The 16,648-nt window shown below is 35.5% G+C and overlaps 1 protein-coding gene across 2 annotated transcripts; it reads right to left on the bottom strand.

Moving 5' to 3' along the window:
• Positions 1–9,161: 9,161 nt before the first annotated feature.
• On the bottom strand, positions 9,162–12,503 carry LOC129887578 (14-3-3 protein 7-like). 2 transcript variants are annotated; one of them, XM_055962735.1, is made up of 7 exons: positions 12,277–12,503; positions 10,966–11,272; positions 10,418–10,505; positions 10,184–10,293; positions 9,936–10,084; positions 9,589–9,680; positions 9,162–9,444 (listed from the first exon to the last, which is right to left on the bottom strand). In XM_055962735.1, the coding sequence occupies exons 1-7, from the start codon at positions 12,347–12,349 to the stop codon at positions 9,439–9,441; spliced, it is 825 nt and encodes a 274-aa protein (XP_055818710.1). In that variant the 5' UTR covers positions 12,350–12,503; the 3' UTR covers positions 9,162–9,438. The 2 variants fall into 2 exon arrangements, with proteins under 2 accessions (XP_055818710.1, XP_055818711.1); XM_055962736.1 differs by having other exon boundaries at positions 9,162–9,441.
• Positions 12,504–16,648: the final 4,145 nt, after the last annotated feature.

Below are 16,648 nucleotides of genomic sequence, written 5' to 3'. Positions count from 1 at the left end.
CATGAAGGACATCTAAATTCTAAAACTAAGTCTCAAATTATCAAACACCAAATAAATAAATAACATAACGTGCCCGAAAATTAAGGACACCATGCCATGACAAGAGATTCCATCGCCAGCTAGAAGGATAGCTCACCCTGAAATCTTATGAACTGGAGACTGACTAGAGCTGAGGTCGAGTCGAAGTCGGTGGAACACTCGCTGCACCCCACAAAATAAAACAAGAAAAGATACAAGTAGGGGTCAGTACAGGACAACATATACTGAGTAGGTATTATCGGCTGACTCAAAATAGGAATCAATATGCAATAAGTAATAGTGCAAAATCAACCGTAACACTTAACAGGTGGCAACCAACAAGATCAAGATCAAGTGACAACACAATGAACAATTTCATAACCAATCAACAATATTAATATCACACATGAGGACTCAAGCCTCCATATCACACTCTTTTGGAAAATGAGTTATTGGAGATTGGGTAGTATTAAGTCATTTTAATTTATTTTCCTTTAATATTATTGTGCCGGAACGTGACACTCAATCCAAATATACCGTGTCGGAATGTGACACCCGATCCAAATATATCACGTCCGAACGTGACACCCGATCCAAATATATCGTGTCGGAATATGACATCCGATCCAAATATACCGTGTTGGATCATGACACCCGATCCAAATATAATTAATTTATCATTCTTCATGATTACATTCTACTTCATTAATAATATTTTATCAAGCCTTCTTTATTCAAGACACCATTTTTGATAGGGCAAGTTCAAGATTATGAATTTCACGGTCTCGAGATTTCAGACCAATCACAACAACATATCAACCATCCAAACCACAACAATTAAATGCATAGTAAACTTCACATATTACTCAATGAATATCAATCACTATTAAAAGTCTATCTATGATATAGAATAAAAACCATAACCTACCTCAACTGAAAAACCGAAGTAAAGCAAACTAATCCACCAATGTCTTTCCTTTCTTCAATGCCTCCGACCAATTTCAATCTATCAAATATATAATATTTATAAGTAAACTAATCCATAAAAACCAATATTATATATATGTTTAACCTAGACCCAATAACTCACCCAATTCTATAAACATGTTCATAATTTTGATGCCACTTAACATGTCAACTCCCATATTTTCTGAATTTCAAAACTAGGATTAAACCTCAATTAAATTAAATAATTACTTTAAAACTTGAGCCTTTCGTAATGCTTCTGAACGATCAAAATCTGTTCAAATACATAATCTTCATAAGAATACGAATCCAATGACACCCATATTGCTATATTTATTTTTGGATCAAAAGTCATCCCGAGTCATTGAAGTCAAATTTGAAATTTTCTTTCCGATTATGTTCACTCATGATAAAATAAACTCACATGTCAAATTTCAGCTAAAACGGATCTTTATTCGACCCCCAAATCAAGATTTTATGTGAAGAACCCTAGGGTCATATTTTCTTATTTCAGCGTTATTTCTCCACTAATATACCCTAAAAATATGTTCATAATCACATAAAAAATTAATGGAAAGGATGAGAATAATTACCTTGACGCTTTGGAATGAAAATTCCTATTTTCCTCTTCTCCTTTATTTTTCTTTTCCCTTTTTTTTTTCTTCCTCCGTATTCTTTTCCCCACCTTCTGCGTTCTGCGTCGCTGTTCTCTTCTCTTTTTTTTTTTCTCAAACTAATTATGTATAAAAAATTTATAAACCCTATCCTTTTCCTTTAATAATTGGTATAGAGTATTAATTAAATTAACACTTTAACCCACTAATTAAATAAGTTATTTAAGTTTTTCCCTCAACTAAATAATCGTAATTATCGAAAAGTCCAAAATACCCAATTAAAAATTTGCGAAATGAGTCTTTTATGAACTAAAAATTCTTAATACTCAAAACGATCTAATGGATCGTTACATAAGTTCAAAGAGAGTTATAAAATTCCCACATAGTTTAAATGTGTAGTTAACATTTCACCATAATTTTAAATTTGTTTTTATGTCTTATCCATAGTATATACAAAATACGGAAAGTTGAGTAGTAATAAAAATAGTTAGTCTCCCTGGCACGCCTCTTAAGAAATTATGTGTTTTAAATATCATACAATTATTTATTATCTTCAATTATTTAATCTTTCTTCAACAATAGTCAATCTAAGCAATATTGGAGTATCTGTATGTGCTTTTCACTTAGATTTTAGTTTTAGCATCCATATTTCATGTGTTCTTTATTAACACAAACAACAACAACATATTCAGTGAAATTCCACTAAGGTTCCATTTGTTTTCATTAAGATTATGACGTCGAAATCTGAATGCATATCTGAATATTAAGATGTGCATTAAGATTTGAAGGTCTAAATTTGAATACACATCGATCTGAATATTAAGATGTTGCATCAAAATTTGATAAATGCTAAATATTTAAGAATCTCAACATCCGAAGGTATAAAATTTCTCTGTGTATAAAAAATAATAAATATGAAATTCAAATATAAGATCCCGGAAGTTGGAAAGTTAGAAAATGAGGTTCAAAAGAGGAAATTTTTAAAAACTCAGCTTTTGGCACCAGATAATGACCACGAAGGCCATCACGGACAGTGTTCCTCACCAAGGTTAGTGGTGTGCTGTCGTGGTGGAGATTAAGAAACTCAGACCCTGCAAGAATGGGTCCACGGTCCGTGGTGAGCACCACGAGCCGTGATGCCCTCCGTGGTGGACACCCTCCCCAAGGCCCCTATTTAGTCCTTCACCACGCACGACCATCACGGGTCGTATTTCCCATCACGTGCTATGGTGGGTCTCGTGGTGGGAGCCCATGAAAAGGCTCTTATCCATAAGTTAAGTCAGGGACCACAACCCAACCACCATGGGTCATATTGCCTTTCCTGGATCGTGGTGGGTTTCGTGGTGGGAACCCCCATTTCAAAGAACCATTCTCATAAGTTAAGTCTATCACCATGATCCTCAATACGGTTCGTATTGACCTTCACAGCCCGCGGTGAGGGTCCGTCCTGGGTTCCGGATTCAGTTTTAAGTGGGGATATTTTGGTCATTTCTCTATATTTCATTAATGAATATGGACGATTTTTGGGACTAGATTCTTACCTATTAACTAACCTAAGTACCCTTAACCCTCTTATTCTCACATAGTTCCCCCAAATCCAAAATCTTCTCTCCTAAGTTTCCTCTCAAGAGTCTTCTTCTCCCTCAGGCAATTCAAAGGATTCCTTCAAGGTCGAGCTTTCATTCTCTTCAATTTAAGGCTCATAAAGGTCAAGGTATATGAGAATTCATCCATGGGTTCCTTTCACCCATGAAATCCCAAAGATTTCTTCTCGAATTCTCTTATGATTTCTTCAATTAAAAGCCCTAATTTCATGATTTTCATTGGGTCTTCTCAATTATGATATATTTCAATGCTATTAGCCTACTTATGCATAATTCACATTACATTGCATGATTTTAAGTTGAATTTCAATGACCCATGCTATATGCTAGTTTCAAGTATGATTTTATGAGATATGATCATGATTTTCAAATTATTTTAATGAAAGCTTTATGAATGAGTTTAAAGATACTTTATGCAAATAAGTTTATGAATGATGATTCTATAATGTTTCAAGCAAGTTAATGATAGGGAAAGTTAAGAACCTTAAAGATGTTTTATGAATAAATATATGTAATGATGGAAGGTTTACACTCACATTACATGAGTTACATGATAGATGATCTATTCTTATGTTATTTTATAATTGATATCTATTATTATCTTTTCTATGATGTTTATGACTATGTTTTATGAGAGTTTCATTGGGATAATGACTAAGCACCGAGAGAACTTTTAGGTGGGGTTCGGTTTGATAATCAAAGGTTTGTTACCCAAGGGAATCTTAGTAGCAATATTTAGTACCAAACTACGTTACACGCGTAGGTTCAAAGCTGTCAATATGGCGAAGCTAGTGGATCCACATAGCAAAGTTAAAAGAGTTACTTAATGGAGTATGCCCTCGCAAGGTAGACTCCTCCTCTCGATGTGAGAGTCATCAGATTCCATTTATTATCTCGCATGGTCTTATATGTTGGTTAAACGTCCTATCCCACACCAGTTTCAGTTAAGTTATGAATTCTTATGATAATGAGGTTTGATGCATTGACCAATAAGTTAAATGTTTTAATGTTTTCATGACTTTATCCATGTTTTAAAGATAATGGTCTTGCATTCCATGATTCATATTGACTATGTCATATGTTTATTGTTCATGCATATTCTCAAATACTTAGTGCATTACATATACTAACATATATTTTTTGCCTATATTATATCATAATTTAGGGTCCAACAATCACGTTCATCCTCCTCCCGCTCATGGCTAGTGCTTGCTATTAGCTTACTGTTGGTGAGTCCTCACAGTTCGAGGACATGACACTTATTTCATATTTGATAGTTGTTACTTCATTACTCTTATATTGTCTATTTGGGTGAGCTAAGAGCTTGTCTTATGCCCCCATCAAGTTAGTAGAGGCATGTTAGATAGTAAGAGTCTATGTTGTCTCTTTCTCATTTCGAGACTTATGCTTATATTAAGTTTATGCTTTCTTACCCTTTGATCTTGCTTATTTACCTTATGTATGCTCATGAATGTTATGCTAAGAGGCTTGATTAGGTTCCTTCGAGATTCTAATCGCCGTGTTACGTCTAGGTCGTAGGTCGTATTGTGACAAACTTGGTATTAGAGCACAAGGTTCAACTGTCATAGGGAGTCTGACATGCCGCGTCAAGTAGAGTATTACCCTTGGGTGTGAAAGCGCGCCATACATATGAATAGGAGGCTATAAGTCATCTTAGAAAACACTTCACTTCTTTCATGATCTTATCGTACTATAGAGTTAAACCCTAAGGTTTCCTCCTCTAATGCTTTCTCTCTGCGATTATAGAATTATGCCTCCATGAAGAGCTATCATCCGAAGGAATGTTAAAGAGGAGCCACAAGATCTGAATGCCTCTTTAAATGAACAAGTGACTAATGCAGAGTTTCGAGTCACTTTTCAGATGCTAGCCCAAGCCGTGACTACTCAAGTGAACCAAGGATTAGTAGATCCTCCAAATGTGTCTACACCGATTTCAAGAGTTAGAGACTTCATGAGGATGAACCCTCCCGAGTTTCATGGATCTAAGGTTGATGAGGATAACCAAGACTTCATTCATGATTTGTACAAGATTGTTGAAATTATGGGAATGTCTTCGGAGGAGAATGTGGAATTGAAGGCCTACCAACTCAAAAGTGTCTCTCAAGTGGGTTACAACCAATGGAAAGTCGAAAGGGTTGAAGAGGGTCCCATAGGTTGGGAAAAGTTTAAAGTTGCATTTCTCGACCACTTATTCCCACTTGAGTGAAGGGAGGCGAGGGTGTTGGAATTTATAAACCTCAAGCAAGAAAATATGAGTGTGAGGGAGTATGCCCTCAATTTCACAAAGTTGTCCAAGTATGCTCCTTTTTTAGTAGACGACCCTCGTGCCCAAATGAGCAAGTTTATTTTGAGAGTGTCAGATTTGGTTATGAAAGAATGCTGAACCACTATGCTCATCAAAGAGATAGACATCTCTAGGCTCATGACTTATTCTGAGCAAATTGAAGGAGAGAAACTTAAGGAGAGGAATGTAAGGGACTCCAAGAGGGCTCGATATGAATGTGGTTTTTCTCACAACAAATCCTGTGGTGGTAATGGTTATTTTCGACAGGGTCACAAATTTCAAGACTAAGGCTCTTCAAACATTCCAGCTCTTAAATTTGAGAAGGATAAAGTGCCAAATCCTAAGGCACAAGGAGGAGATCCAGGTGGTTAAGTCATCCCTCCATGTAAAAAGTGTGGGAAAAACTATAGGGGAGAGTGCTTAGCGGGGTTAGATGTTTGCTACAAGTATGGAAAACCGAGTCGTCATGCGAAGAAGTGTAGGAATGGGGCTAGATTCCAGGATCAGACTCAGGCTACCAGTCATCCGAATTAGCGTGCTACTATTTCAGGTGGCGGTCAATGTCAAAACAGATTTTATGCCTTTCAGACTTGTCAAGAGTTAGAGGATTCCCTTGATGTTGTGACTGGGATGTTGAAAGTCTTTGACTTTGATGTTTATGCATTATTAGATCCGGGTGTTGCTCTATCATTTGTTACTCCTTATCTTCTATGAGATTCATTGTTATCCCCGAGATTTTGCTAGAGCCTTTTTTGGTGATTTAGTTGTGCCTAAAAGATTTTATAGTAATTGTCCTGTTTCAATTTTTTATAAAGTCACCTTAGTTGATCTTGTAGTGCTTGATATGACCGAGTTTGATATTATTCTTAGTATGGATTGGTTTCATGCATGTTATGTTCTTTATGTTGTAGAACCAGTGTAATTAAGTTTCAGTTTCCTAATGAGCCAGTCATATAATGGAAAGGTAGTAATTCCGTGTTCAAGGTTCAATTCATCGCATACCTTAAAGCTCGGAAAGTAATTTCCAAAGATTGCATCTATCATCTAGTTCGGGTTAGAGATACTAATTTTGAAACTCCTACTCTTGAGTCAGTTCCTGTTGTTAATGAGTTTTCAAAAGTTTTCCTCGATGATCTCCCAGGCATTCCTCCCGAAAGGAAAATAGACTTCAGTATTGATCTCCTCCACGATACTCAACCTATCTCTGTTCCTCCTTATTGAATGACTCCGGTAAAATTAAAAGAGTTAAATAATCAGTTAAAAAATTCATTAGATAAAGGTTTTATTAAAATGAGTATCTCTCCATGGAGTGCTCCGATTCTCTTTGTCGGAAAGAAGGATGGATCTCTTTGTATGTGTATTGATAATCGATAATTGAACAAGGTTACAATTAAAAATAAGTATCCCATTCCAAGGATTGATGACTTGTTTGATCAACTTTAAGGAGCAAGCTATTTTTCAAAGATTGATCTTCGATCGGGTTATCAACAACTCCGAGTAAGGGAATGTGACATTCCTAAGATGGCTTTTTGAACTCAATATGGTCACTTTGAATTCTTGGTTATGTCTTTTGGACTAACGAATGCCCTGCATCTTTTATGGATTTGATGAATAGGGTGTTCAAAAATACTTGGATATGTTCATTATTGTATTCATTGATGATATTTTAATCTACTCTCAAAGTGAGGAAGAGAACGCCAATCATTTGAGGATAGTGTTGCAAATTCTCAAGGACCGTCAGTTGTATGCAAAGTTTAATAAGAACTGGCCTAGACCGTTGACTCCTTCCGATATTCAGAGTTTTTTGGACTTATCCGGTTATTATAGATGGTTTGTGGAAGGTTTCTCTTCCATTGAATCTCCCTTGACTACTTTGACTCAAAAGAAGGTGAAGTTCCAATGGTCCGAGGCATATGAGAAAATTTTTAAGAGATGAAGGATAGACTTACCTCTGCTCCGGTGTTGACTTTACTGAAAGGCTCCGATGAGTTCGTTGTGTATTGTGATGCTTCACAAGTAGATTTTGGTTGTGTTCTAATGCAAAATAGTAAAGTAATAGCTTATGCTTCAAGGCAACTCAAAGCACATGAGAAGAATTACCCAACTCACGACTTGGAGTTGGCGGCGATGGTATTTGCTTTGAAATTGTGGAGACACTATCTCTATGGTGTCCATGTAGATGTTTTCACCGACCACATGAGTTTGCAATATGTGTTCACTTAAAAGGACTTGAACCTTCGACGAAGGAGATGACTTGAATTGTTGAAGGATTATGATATGAGAGTGCTATACCATCCGAATAAGGCAAATGTGATTACCGACTCTTTTAGTAGGTTGTCCATGAGTAGTGTTGCCCATATTGAGGATGGGAAGAAAGAGCTAGTGCGGGATGTGCATAGATTAGCCCATTTGGGTGTTCGATTGGTTGTTTCTAAAGATGGTGGAGTTATTGTGCAAAACGGTTCCGAGTCATCTCTTTTGGCAGTTGTTACTTCATTATTCTTATGTTGTCTATTTGGGTGAGCTAGGAGTTTGTCTTATGTCCCCACTGAGTTAGTAGAAGAATGTTAGATAATAAGAGTCTATGTTGTCTCTTTCTCATTTCGAGACTATGTGTATATTGAGTTTATGCTTCCATACCCTTTGATCTTACTTATTTACCTTTTGTATACTCATGAATGTTATGCTAAGAGGCTTGATTAGGGTCCTTTGGGATTCTAATCACCTTGTTACTGCTAGGCCCTATGTCGGGTCGTGGAATCAAATAAAATACTAAATTGATCTAATATTATATTAGTAAAATATTTTTAAAATTTTGTATAGCAATTGATGGTGGTGATGACTAACGATGGTGATTGTGTGTGTTGATTTGAGATGGTGCTGACTAATGATGGTTGTTGTGGGTAGTATCTTATGATATAGTAGTTGCCAGTAGTGATTAACCATGGTTGTTGTTGGTGATGATGATAATTAGTAATGAAATGATATTAATAACTGATGGTAGTGGTGAATGATGATGGCAATTAGCAATATATGATGTTGACTAATGGTGATAATTATCGATAATGATTAGTGAATGGAACAATGATTGATGATAGTGCTTGCAAATAATGACTAATGATGATAATGATTGATTTTGGTGATTGACGGCAGTGGTGGTTTGTGGTTGGCTGAGGATAGTGGTTGTAGATGGTAGGTGGTGGTGATTGACGGTGATGGTAGTTGTGGTCGAAATAGTGGTTGTAGATGGTAGGTGCAAGTAAATAGAGTAGTGGATGAGTTGCTATCTTTATAGAATTTGTTAATTAGACACTTCAATGACATTAGACTTTGTTATAAATCTTAATCATTCAGACTTATTCAGACCCATTAAGCGGTTGTAAAATAAGAAAAATAAACGCACCTAATGATTAAGATCTAAATGATTAAGATTCAAACGTTGAAAACAAACATACTTAATGACTGATATTTGAATGATTAAGATTAAGATTTTAATTAAGTGCAATCAAATAAAGCCTAAATGAGGTACGGAGAAGGTGGAGTATATGCAGACCTTACCACCTAATCATGGAGGTAGAGAGATTGTTCCCAAAAATTTGTCCAATTACAACAGTAAGTAATACTAACTCATAATACTCTTTCATTGTCCTTCAATTAACTCATAATCTCAAGAAACTGAGCTTGGTCCCTTAACAAAATCAAGGATCTAACAAAAGAATAAGACTCAATTTGAAAAATAACAAGTTGAATAACAAATTTCCACCAAAGAACATAAATAAAGGGGGTAAAACTGAAAATGTATCGATCAAATTAAGAAGTGCATCTTCTTCTGATGGAGGCATTGCAAAATCATGCAGTCGCGCTATTGATGGAGGGAAAGGGCAGAAATTTCTCAAGCATACTGCCTGTTACATAGCTCATTGTGTCTCCATTACTGCTGTCAAAGCACAAAGTTTGGTTTTAGCAAAGTGTAATGGTAACTAGGACAAAACAAAGTTTAGGTGTGCACTGAATAAAACATGACAAGTTCAAGGGGTATTCTGCCCTTTGAAATTGGCTATGGATCAAGTCGAATACTCACTTGAGGTGGATCTGCTGTTTTTTGAGGTTCTTCTTCTGCTTTTTTAGGAGGTTCTGCTGCTTTTGGCTCATCAGCTTTCGAATTCTCTTCAGCTGCACAGACAACAGCTATATTAAAAAACATAGCTATATTTATTGGACTCAAGGAAAAGTAGAATCCAAAGGGTTCTTTTTGATTCCTTTGACACAAAAAAGAATTACCAAATGTACCATTTAACTTCTCCTCAACTAAAACTAAAATGTGATATCAGGACAAAGGTGGAGCCAGGATTTGAAGTTTACGGGTTTGGGATTTTAGTTCCGTCAATGAGGACTAAATCCTGAAACAAGCATTTAAATGATTTTTACCTCCGTCTTCGGGCAAATCAGAGGTCCATAGTGTGAGATTGTCTCTCAACAGCTGCATGATTAAGGTACTGTCTTTGTATGATTCTTCACTCAAAGTGTCCAACTCTGATATTGCCTCGTCGAAAGCTTGTTTAGCCAAGTGACAAGCCCTGCATTTTGAATTGTCAAGCTACAACATCATCCCGAGGACAAGAAAAATAACAAGAAACACATTGTACAGGTATTAATTCATCGGTCATGAACTTTACCTTTCCGGGGAATTCATGATCTCGTAGTAGAACACAGAGTAGTTCAAAGCAAGTCCGAGCCTGATCGGATGTGTTGAAGGCAGATCAGAGTTTGCAGTGGCCGTAGCAGCCTGAAGAAAACAAATCAAGAGAACTCTCAAATGCGCGCTGTTTAATGTGCATCTATTGGATCATAATAAAACTGATTTAAGTTATATAAACCGTCAGTATAAAGATTTTTTGAAGATAACTTGCCTCATAGCCCTTCAATGATTGTTCAGAAGCCTCTTTCTTTTCCTGATCAGTCTTGAACTCAGCAAGGTAACGAAAATAGTCGCCTTTCCTGAACCAGACACACACAAAAAAGAAGTCATATGGATGGATTAAAGATTGTAATAAACACAGGCGGGAGGTGCCTAGCCTTGTGCCTGCCCATGAAATAGAGCGACAACCGTTGTTGAAACTCTACTCTTCTTTGAACATCAGAAAGAAGAGGTTGTTCTAATTATGGAATCAGAACCGCGGGTGGAATATGCACAACCTCAGCCTTTTGGCAAAGCCAAGTCAATTTTGAGCTACCAAACACTGTAAGTGATGAGAAGGCCCTATGGAGTAAAGGGAAGTGTGTACATTGTCACACTCCCTACCTTCCAAAGGTTCCTAAAGTACGGGCTAGATGCAGAAGAGCGATGACTCAAAAGGCCACGAAGGACATCAGAACAGGATCACAAGTTTGTTATGGACCATGTTGAGTAAAAAAAAAACAGGTTGAAAGGGTTATTGTTGTTATACATTTGACTTACATTTTGTAATAAAAGACGGTGGCTTCTCCAGTGCCAGAAGATGGAATGAGATGTTTGTCTATGATTTCAAGAATATCATGGCAAATCTTGGAGAGCTCCTCTTCTACTTTCTGCCTGTATCCCTTAATGAGCTTCACGTTGTTCTCGTTCCCTTTCGACTCTTCTTTCTGCTCGATAGAAGACATAATACGCCATGAAGCCCTTCGAGCTCCAATTACATTCTTGTAACCAACAGAAAGCAAGTTCCTTTCCTCCACTGTCAGTTCAGCATCCAGTTTTGCAACTTTCTTCATACTCTCAACCATTTCTGATGAAATAATTAGGACACAAGTTATCAAACAGTACAATGATGCAAAGACAATTACGATATCTCATTCCCCATTAATGAGATGAGATAAAATTGAAATCGCGGTTTTTACAGGGATGGTTTCTGAAATGACCACTCAATTAATATTTATTATCTCAGAAAATCACCTTTCTTCGACAAAGAAAGTGACTTTCTGATAAATAACTATTAGTTGAGGGAACTGAGAAATCAACTCGGTTTTTGCATTCTCACAAGTAAAAACATATTGATAATGTAAAAATTCTTTACACTATCACTGCGTAATATCGAACTTAACCAAGCAACTTACATGCCCCAATCCACAGATGATGATTTTGACTATCAGAGTAATCAATGAACTAAAAGTTTCATCCAAGTTGATGATAAATCAAAACATCATCCAGAAAAGTTTTACCAGGAAAAAGAAGACTCAATACAAGTTTCTTTACGCCTGAATTGCATAAAGATTGACACTTCATCTCTAAGTTTCTCGGACTCAAATCATGTGGGTGTCTGATAAGGGTGCAAATCTAGAGGTCGGATCTTTCGTGATCTAAATTTTTTAAGATTTGGAGTATGGATCCAGGTACGGGATTCAGCTAAAAGTAAGTGAGATATCTAAAAATAGAGTTGTATGTCTAAATTATGATACATTATGTGGAAAACTTATAAGACATTCTTAGCAGAAAATATAGATCAAGAGGAGAATCCGAAAAGGTGATAAAAAAAAAAGGATTGGATTAGATAGATTTGAAACTCATCATTATGGAAACAATATCTTCTTTTTCAAGAAAAAAAAGGTACAAATTCTTCAAAAAAATTGCATCACACTATTCTAGCACAACAAGAACCACAATGAAAGGGAGAAAAAGGATAAAGAAAAAAAGTTATGTCTTTGGCACGGTGTTCAAGAAAAAATATAAAAAATTAAAATTTGTGATCTAAAACCAGCCATAAACGCAGAAGATAGGATGGAAATGAATTACCATCATAACGTTCAGCTTGTTCAGCGAGCTTGGCTGTGTAAACATGGGTTTCTCTTTCCTTTTCCTTTGACATTATTTTTATTTAATTAGGCAAAACAATATAGTATTGTTCTTGTGCAAATTACAAGCCAAAAGGATATTGATGCTAATTAAGAAATTAATTAAGAGTAATACGTATTGTTGCAAGAGATAAAATGGATAATAAGGAGGGGATGACAGTTACAACATGGAGAAAGTTGTGGGAACAAGACTCATCTCTACCCTTTCTTTCATTATTGGTAAACCGTCATTTTCGTTCCAGCTTAAAAATATTTTTTTAATCACTTTATTCTTATTTTTCTCTAGTAAATTGCACATTATTTAAGAATAAAATTACATGTTCGGATGAACTTATAACTTATGGATTATAAGCTATAAGTTTGGAGGTAGAGCCTGTTTGAATAGACTTATTTTAAATAAAATTAATTAAAATAGCATTTATTTTTATTTTTTTTGTAATTGAATAAAATTTTAAAAAATGCTTTAAGCATTCGCTTCCAAAAGCTATAAGCCCCATTAAAACAAGCTTTAGGCTTTTGACTTATTTTTATTAGGGCTAGTTTCTTATGTAAATATACGTGTGACAAAAAAAAATTTAATAAAATAATCGCATATATATTTAATATTGTATAAATAGTTATGTAATATATTGATATCCTTACAAGTGATTAATTTTCATGTGTTGCATATTTTTAAGATAAATTGATTACTAAATCATCACCATTGAAGATTGGCATTGAATCCATGTATACATTGGATATATATGGACTTATCGACCCATCCAGTGCATTGTTAAGAAACTTTATGGTCCACTAAATACATCTTCTTCTTATGTGTGTCTACAATCATTTCGCAAGCTTATGTTTGTAAAATTATCACCATAAATAATATGATTAAAGATATAATTTTTAAATTATCATATTAAAGATTGTCTTGATAATGCTAAATAATTTACATCTCAAGCTTTTAATGATTATTATTTATTAGTTCGGACAAAAATAAAATATCATGTAGTTTATTTCATACACAAAATGACTATTGGAACATCATGAAGTTCATTTCATACTCAAAATGGTTTTGAATAGTCATTTATCAAGCACCTATAATTGATAGCTAAATCACTATTTATAAAAACAAAGTTTTCCATTATTATTTAGGGTCATGTTATCTTACGTGCAACATCACTTGTTCGTCTTAGGCCGACTCATTATAATAAATATATTTTGTCATAATTAATTTTTGATCATGAACTTAATATTATTCGTTTGTGAATTTTATAATGTTCCACATACATGTCGATAGCAGCACCAAAACACACTAAAATAACCCCCCCCCCCCCCAACAGCCCCAACAAGGTCAGAAAATATATATTGGGTTTGATTCACCTTTCTTTTAGACAATTAACTGTCACATTTTATTAATCACCAATTAAGCAAATACAAAATCAGAGCACATGCCTTTAAATGCTCATCTAGTGCAGAGCCTATCTACCTACAGACTAAGAAACATTTAAAGAAGCATTCCTATATTACGGCTTACAGACATAGTCAAAAAGTCTATTGTTATCCCTAACTCTAATACATAGGTTAATTTTTATGCTATGCACCAGCTTCTCCTCTCTCGTGCCCCTATTGTTGAAAACTATATTGCTTCTTTCCACCCAAAATTCACATATTACAGCTGCAAATGCTGCCTTTAATAGTACACATATGGGGGAGCTATGTCTGTTAGCCTTCATAACCCATGTCCACCTCATGATACTTCTCTGCCATTTCATCCAATGCAATATCTCCATCCATGTTCCATTAGAGTATTTACACTCAAATACTCAAATAATATGTGTTGTAAAGTTTCAGAGTGCTCATCACATAGTGCACATGTGGCCGCAATATTCATGCCCCACTGCTGTAGGATATCTTTTGTTCTCAATCTTCCAAGTAGGCTCAGCCATAAAATAAATGTATGTTTTGGAGATGCCACATTGTGGCATATTAGTCCTCTCCAAGGTACGTTTGTAAGCACACCTCTTAGCTGTTTGTAGGCGATACTAATCTGGAATCTTCAACCCTTGATCACTTTAGGCTGCACTTCCAACTTTTGTCAGTGCTTCCTCATATTGAATATCTTCCTCACCATTCAAGAGGCTTGCTTCTAGGCCTCCATAGTTATGATTCACCTTTCATAACTCGTTACTTTAAAACATTGAGAAGAGATATATTCACTACTTGATTTGCAAATTGTCGATTTGATGAAATAAAATTAATTTTCACAATTAAGTGAGAGAAAAATGAAATCAAGAGAGAAACTACGTGAAAAGGTTTATCACTGTCTCATTTTAATGTACGTGCCTTATATGTGAACAGGAAGTCAAGAAGAAGAAATATCAAATCAAATGTCAGAGGCATCTATTGTTTGAAAAGACTAAGTTATATACTCCTTAGTGAGTACTTGATAAATAAAGACTCGATGTCAATTATGAAGAAATATATCCACATGTTATGAATGCAATAATATTTCAATATCTCATCTGTTTAGTTGTACATGAAAATCTTGAAATAATATAATGTATGTGGTCACCACTTATCTTTATGGCTCATTTGATATTGAAATATATACACGAAAATTTCAGAATGAAATAAAATGCCTAAAACATATTGTAACACCCCTTACTCTTCTAACTTAGATCAATCCTGAAGAGCCTTCAGAAAGTGGGTATTTCAGTGGACCACAAGGTTACCTACGATCCGTAAGAAGTTCTACAAGCCATAGGGATGACTCGTTGTTATACCCCAAAATTTTTAAGCTAAGACTTGAGCCCAATGACTTCTAATTGTATATATGTTTTAGGATCAATTCCTAAGTATTCGAGGTATATTAGAGGTGAATTAGGGTCATAAGGAACCTCTAGTACTAAGTCGAGTTCAAAAATCCTTTACCAATTGAATTTTCGTATAATATCATATGAGGGTCAACTTCAAATGATAATATTAAGAGTTATGTAGACCATGACTTATCAAATTAAAGATCTACGCGTCCTCTTTCCAACTCCACCAAGTTTGCATCATTTCGAGTTCGGAGTAAAAAGTTATGATTGTTTTACTAAAGCATGTACGGACAGGATAATTCAGCGAGCTCACCTGTCAATTTGGCGACTAGACGATTTACCTCGTCGAATGGACCCGAAAAACCTCTAAAAACTGTTATTTTAGGTGATCTAAAGAGCTCTTTTGGCGACTTGCTGAATAGCTCAGCGAGAAAACCTCTAGCTTGCCGATTTGACCGACGAAACTCATTAAAAGATCATTTTTCTCCATCTTACAACCAAATAATATTCTTATATGTATAGATACTCTAAAAATCCCTAATTCTCCTTCTCCCAAAGATCAAGAACTTCAAGAAAGAGATTTCTCCAATATTGGAAGATCCAAGTTCAAGATCTCCTTCACACATCCATGAAAGGGTTTCTCAACTTCAAGCTACAAGGTTTCAAACCCAACACTTTTATCCAATATTTCCTAAGATTCAGGCATGTAAGGCTAACTAAAGCATGATTTAAGTTCTTCCATGTACCCTAAGTATATGATTGATTGAGTTGTGAGTGATATGAGTCTCCTATGAATGAATCTTTCAAAGATCTCTTTAAATCCTAGTATATTTTTGCATAACTTTGCATGACATTGATAGTTTTTCATGAATTAAATACTTGAAATAAATGATTATGTTTCTTCTTATAGCCATAAATCTGTCATTGACGCCATTTAGATAGTAGTGATATCGGCTTTATAGACTAGATAGAGATGGGTTGATTGAGTATTTCTATTTCTTGAATTGTTCTTGTCAGACTATTATCATGACATAGATTGGAGTTTGATTTGTTGGCATATGGCATTTCTTCCTGGAGTTAGATTATTGATTAGATTTGCCCACCTAATTGTCTCTTTATTTTAAGTATTCCACTAATTGAATGAATGAATGGATGTGTGACATGGCCAAGTGGTTCACTTTGGAGCCAGTAATGGTTTCGAGTGCCGACCACGTCTAGGGTACCCTTTTCGGGCGTGAGACTCGTAGGTCCCCTAAACACTTAGGAAAAAATGGAGTTCCTGAGAGTTATCCTACGAGTGGCTTCTACGTCTTGTAGAAGCTTCTATGAACCGTAGAAAGGGTTTGTAGAAGGAATCCTAAGTCAGTCCTCAGAACCTAGTTCAACGAGCTCAAGTTATGATCTGTCAACCATTCTACGACCCGTAGGGTCAATCGTAGACCCGAGTTTCATATTTCAGTAGCTACTGGAATGTGTACCAAGACTCTACGACCAGTCCTATGATCTGCG

This window comes from Solanum dulcamara, chromosome 4 (genome assembly GCF_947179165.1).
Source record: "Solanum dulcamara chromosome 4, daSolDulc1.2, whole genome shotgun sequence".
Taxonomy (NCBI): Eukaryota; Viridiplantae; Streptophyta; class Magnoliopsida; order Solanales; family Solanaceae; genus Solanum; species Solanum dulcamara.
Note: the sequence above shows the minus strand (reverse complement) of the source record. Positions and strands in the feature narration are given on the sequence as shown.

Bases quoted from the DNA above. Each gene is read 5' to 3' on its own strand.
- LOC129887578 (XM_055962735.1), bottom strand. From the start codon at position 12,349: ATGTCAAAGGAAAAGGAAAGAGAAACCCATGTTTACACAGCCAAGCTC. The intron at 10,085-10,183 runs GTAAAGTTCATG...TTCAAAATGCAG, and splicing joins ATCATGAATTCCCCGGAAAG to GGCTTGTCACTTGGCTAAAC. The intron at 9,681-9,935 runs GTAAAAATCATT...TTGTCTGTGCAG, and splicing joins TGATTTGCCCGAAGACGGAG to CTGAAGAGAATTCGAAAGCT.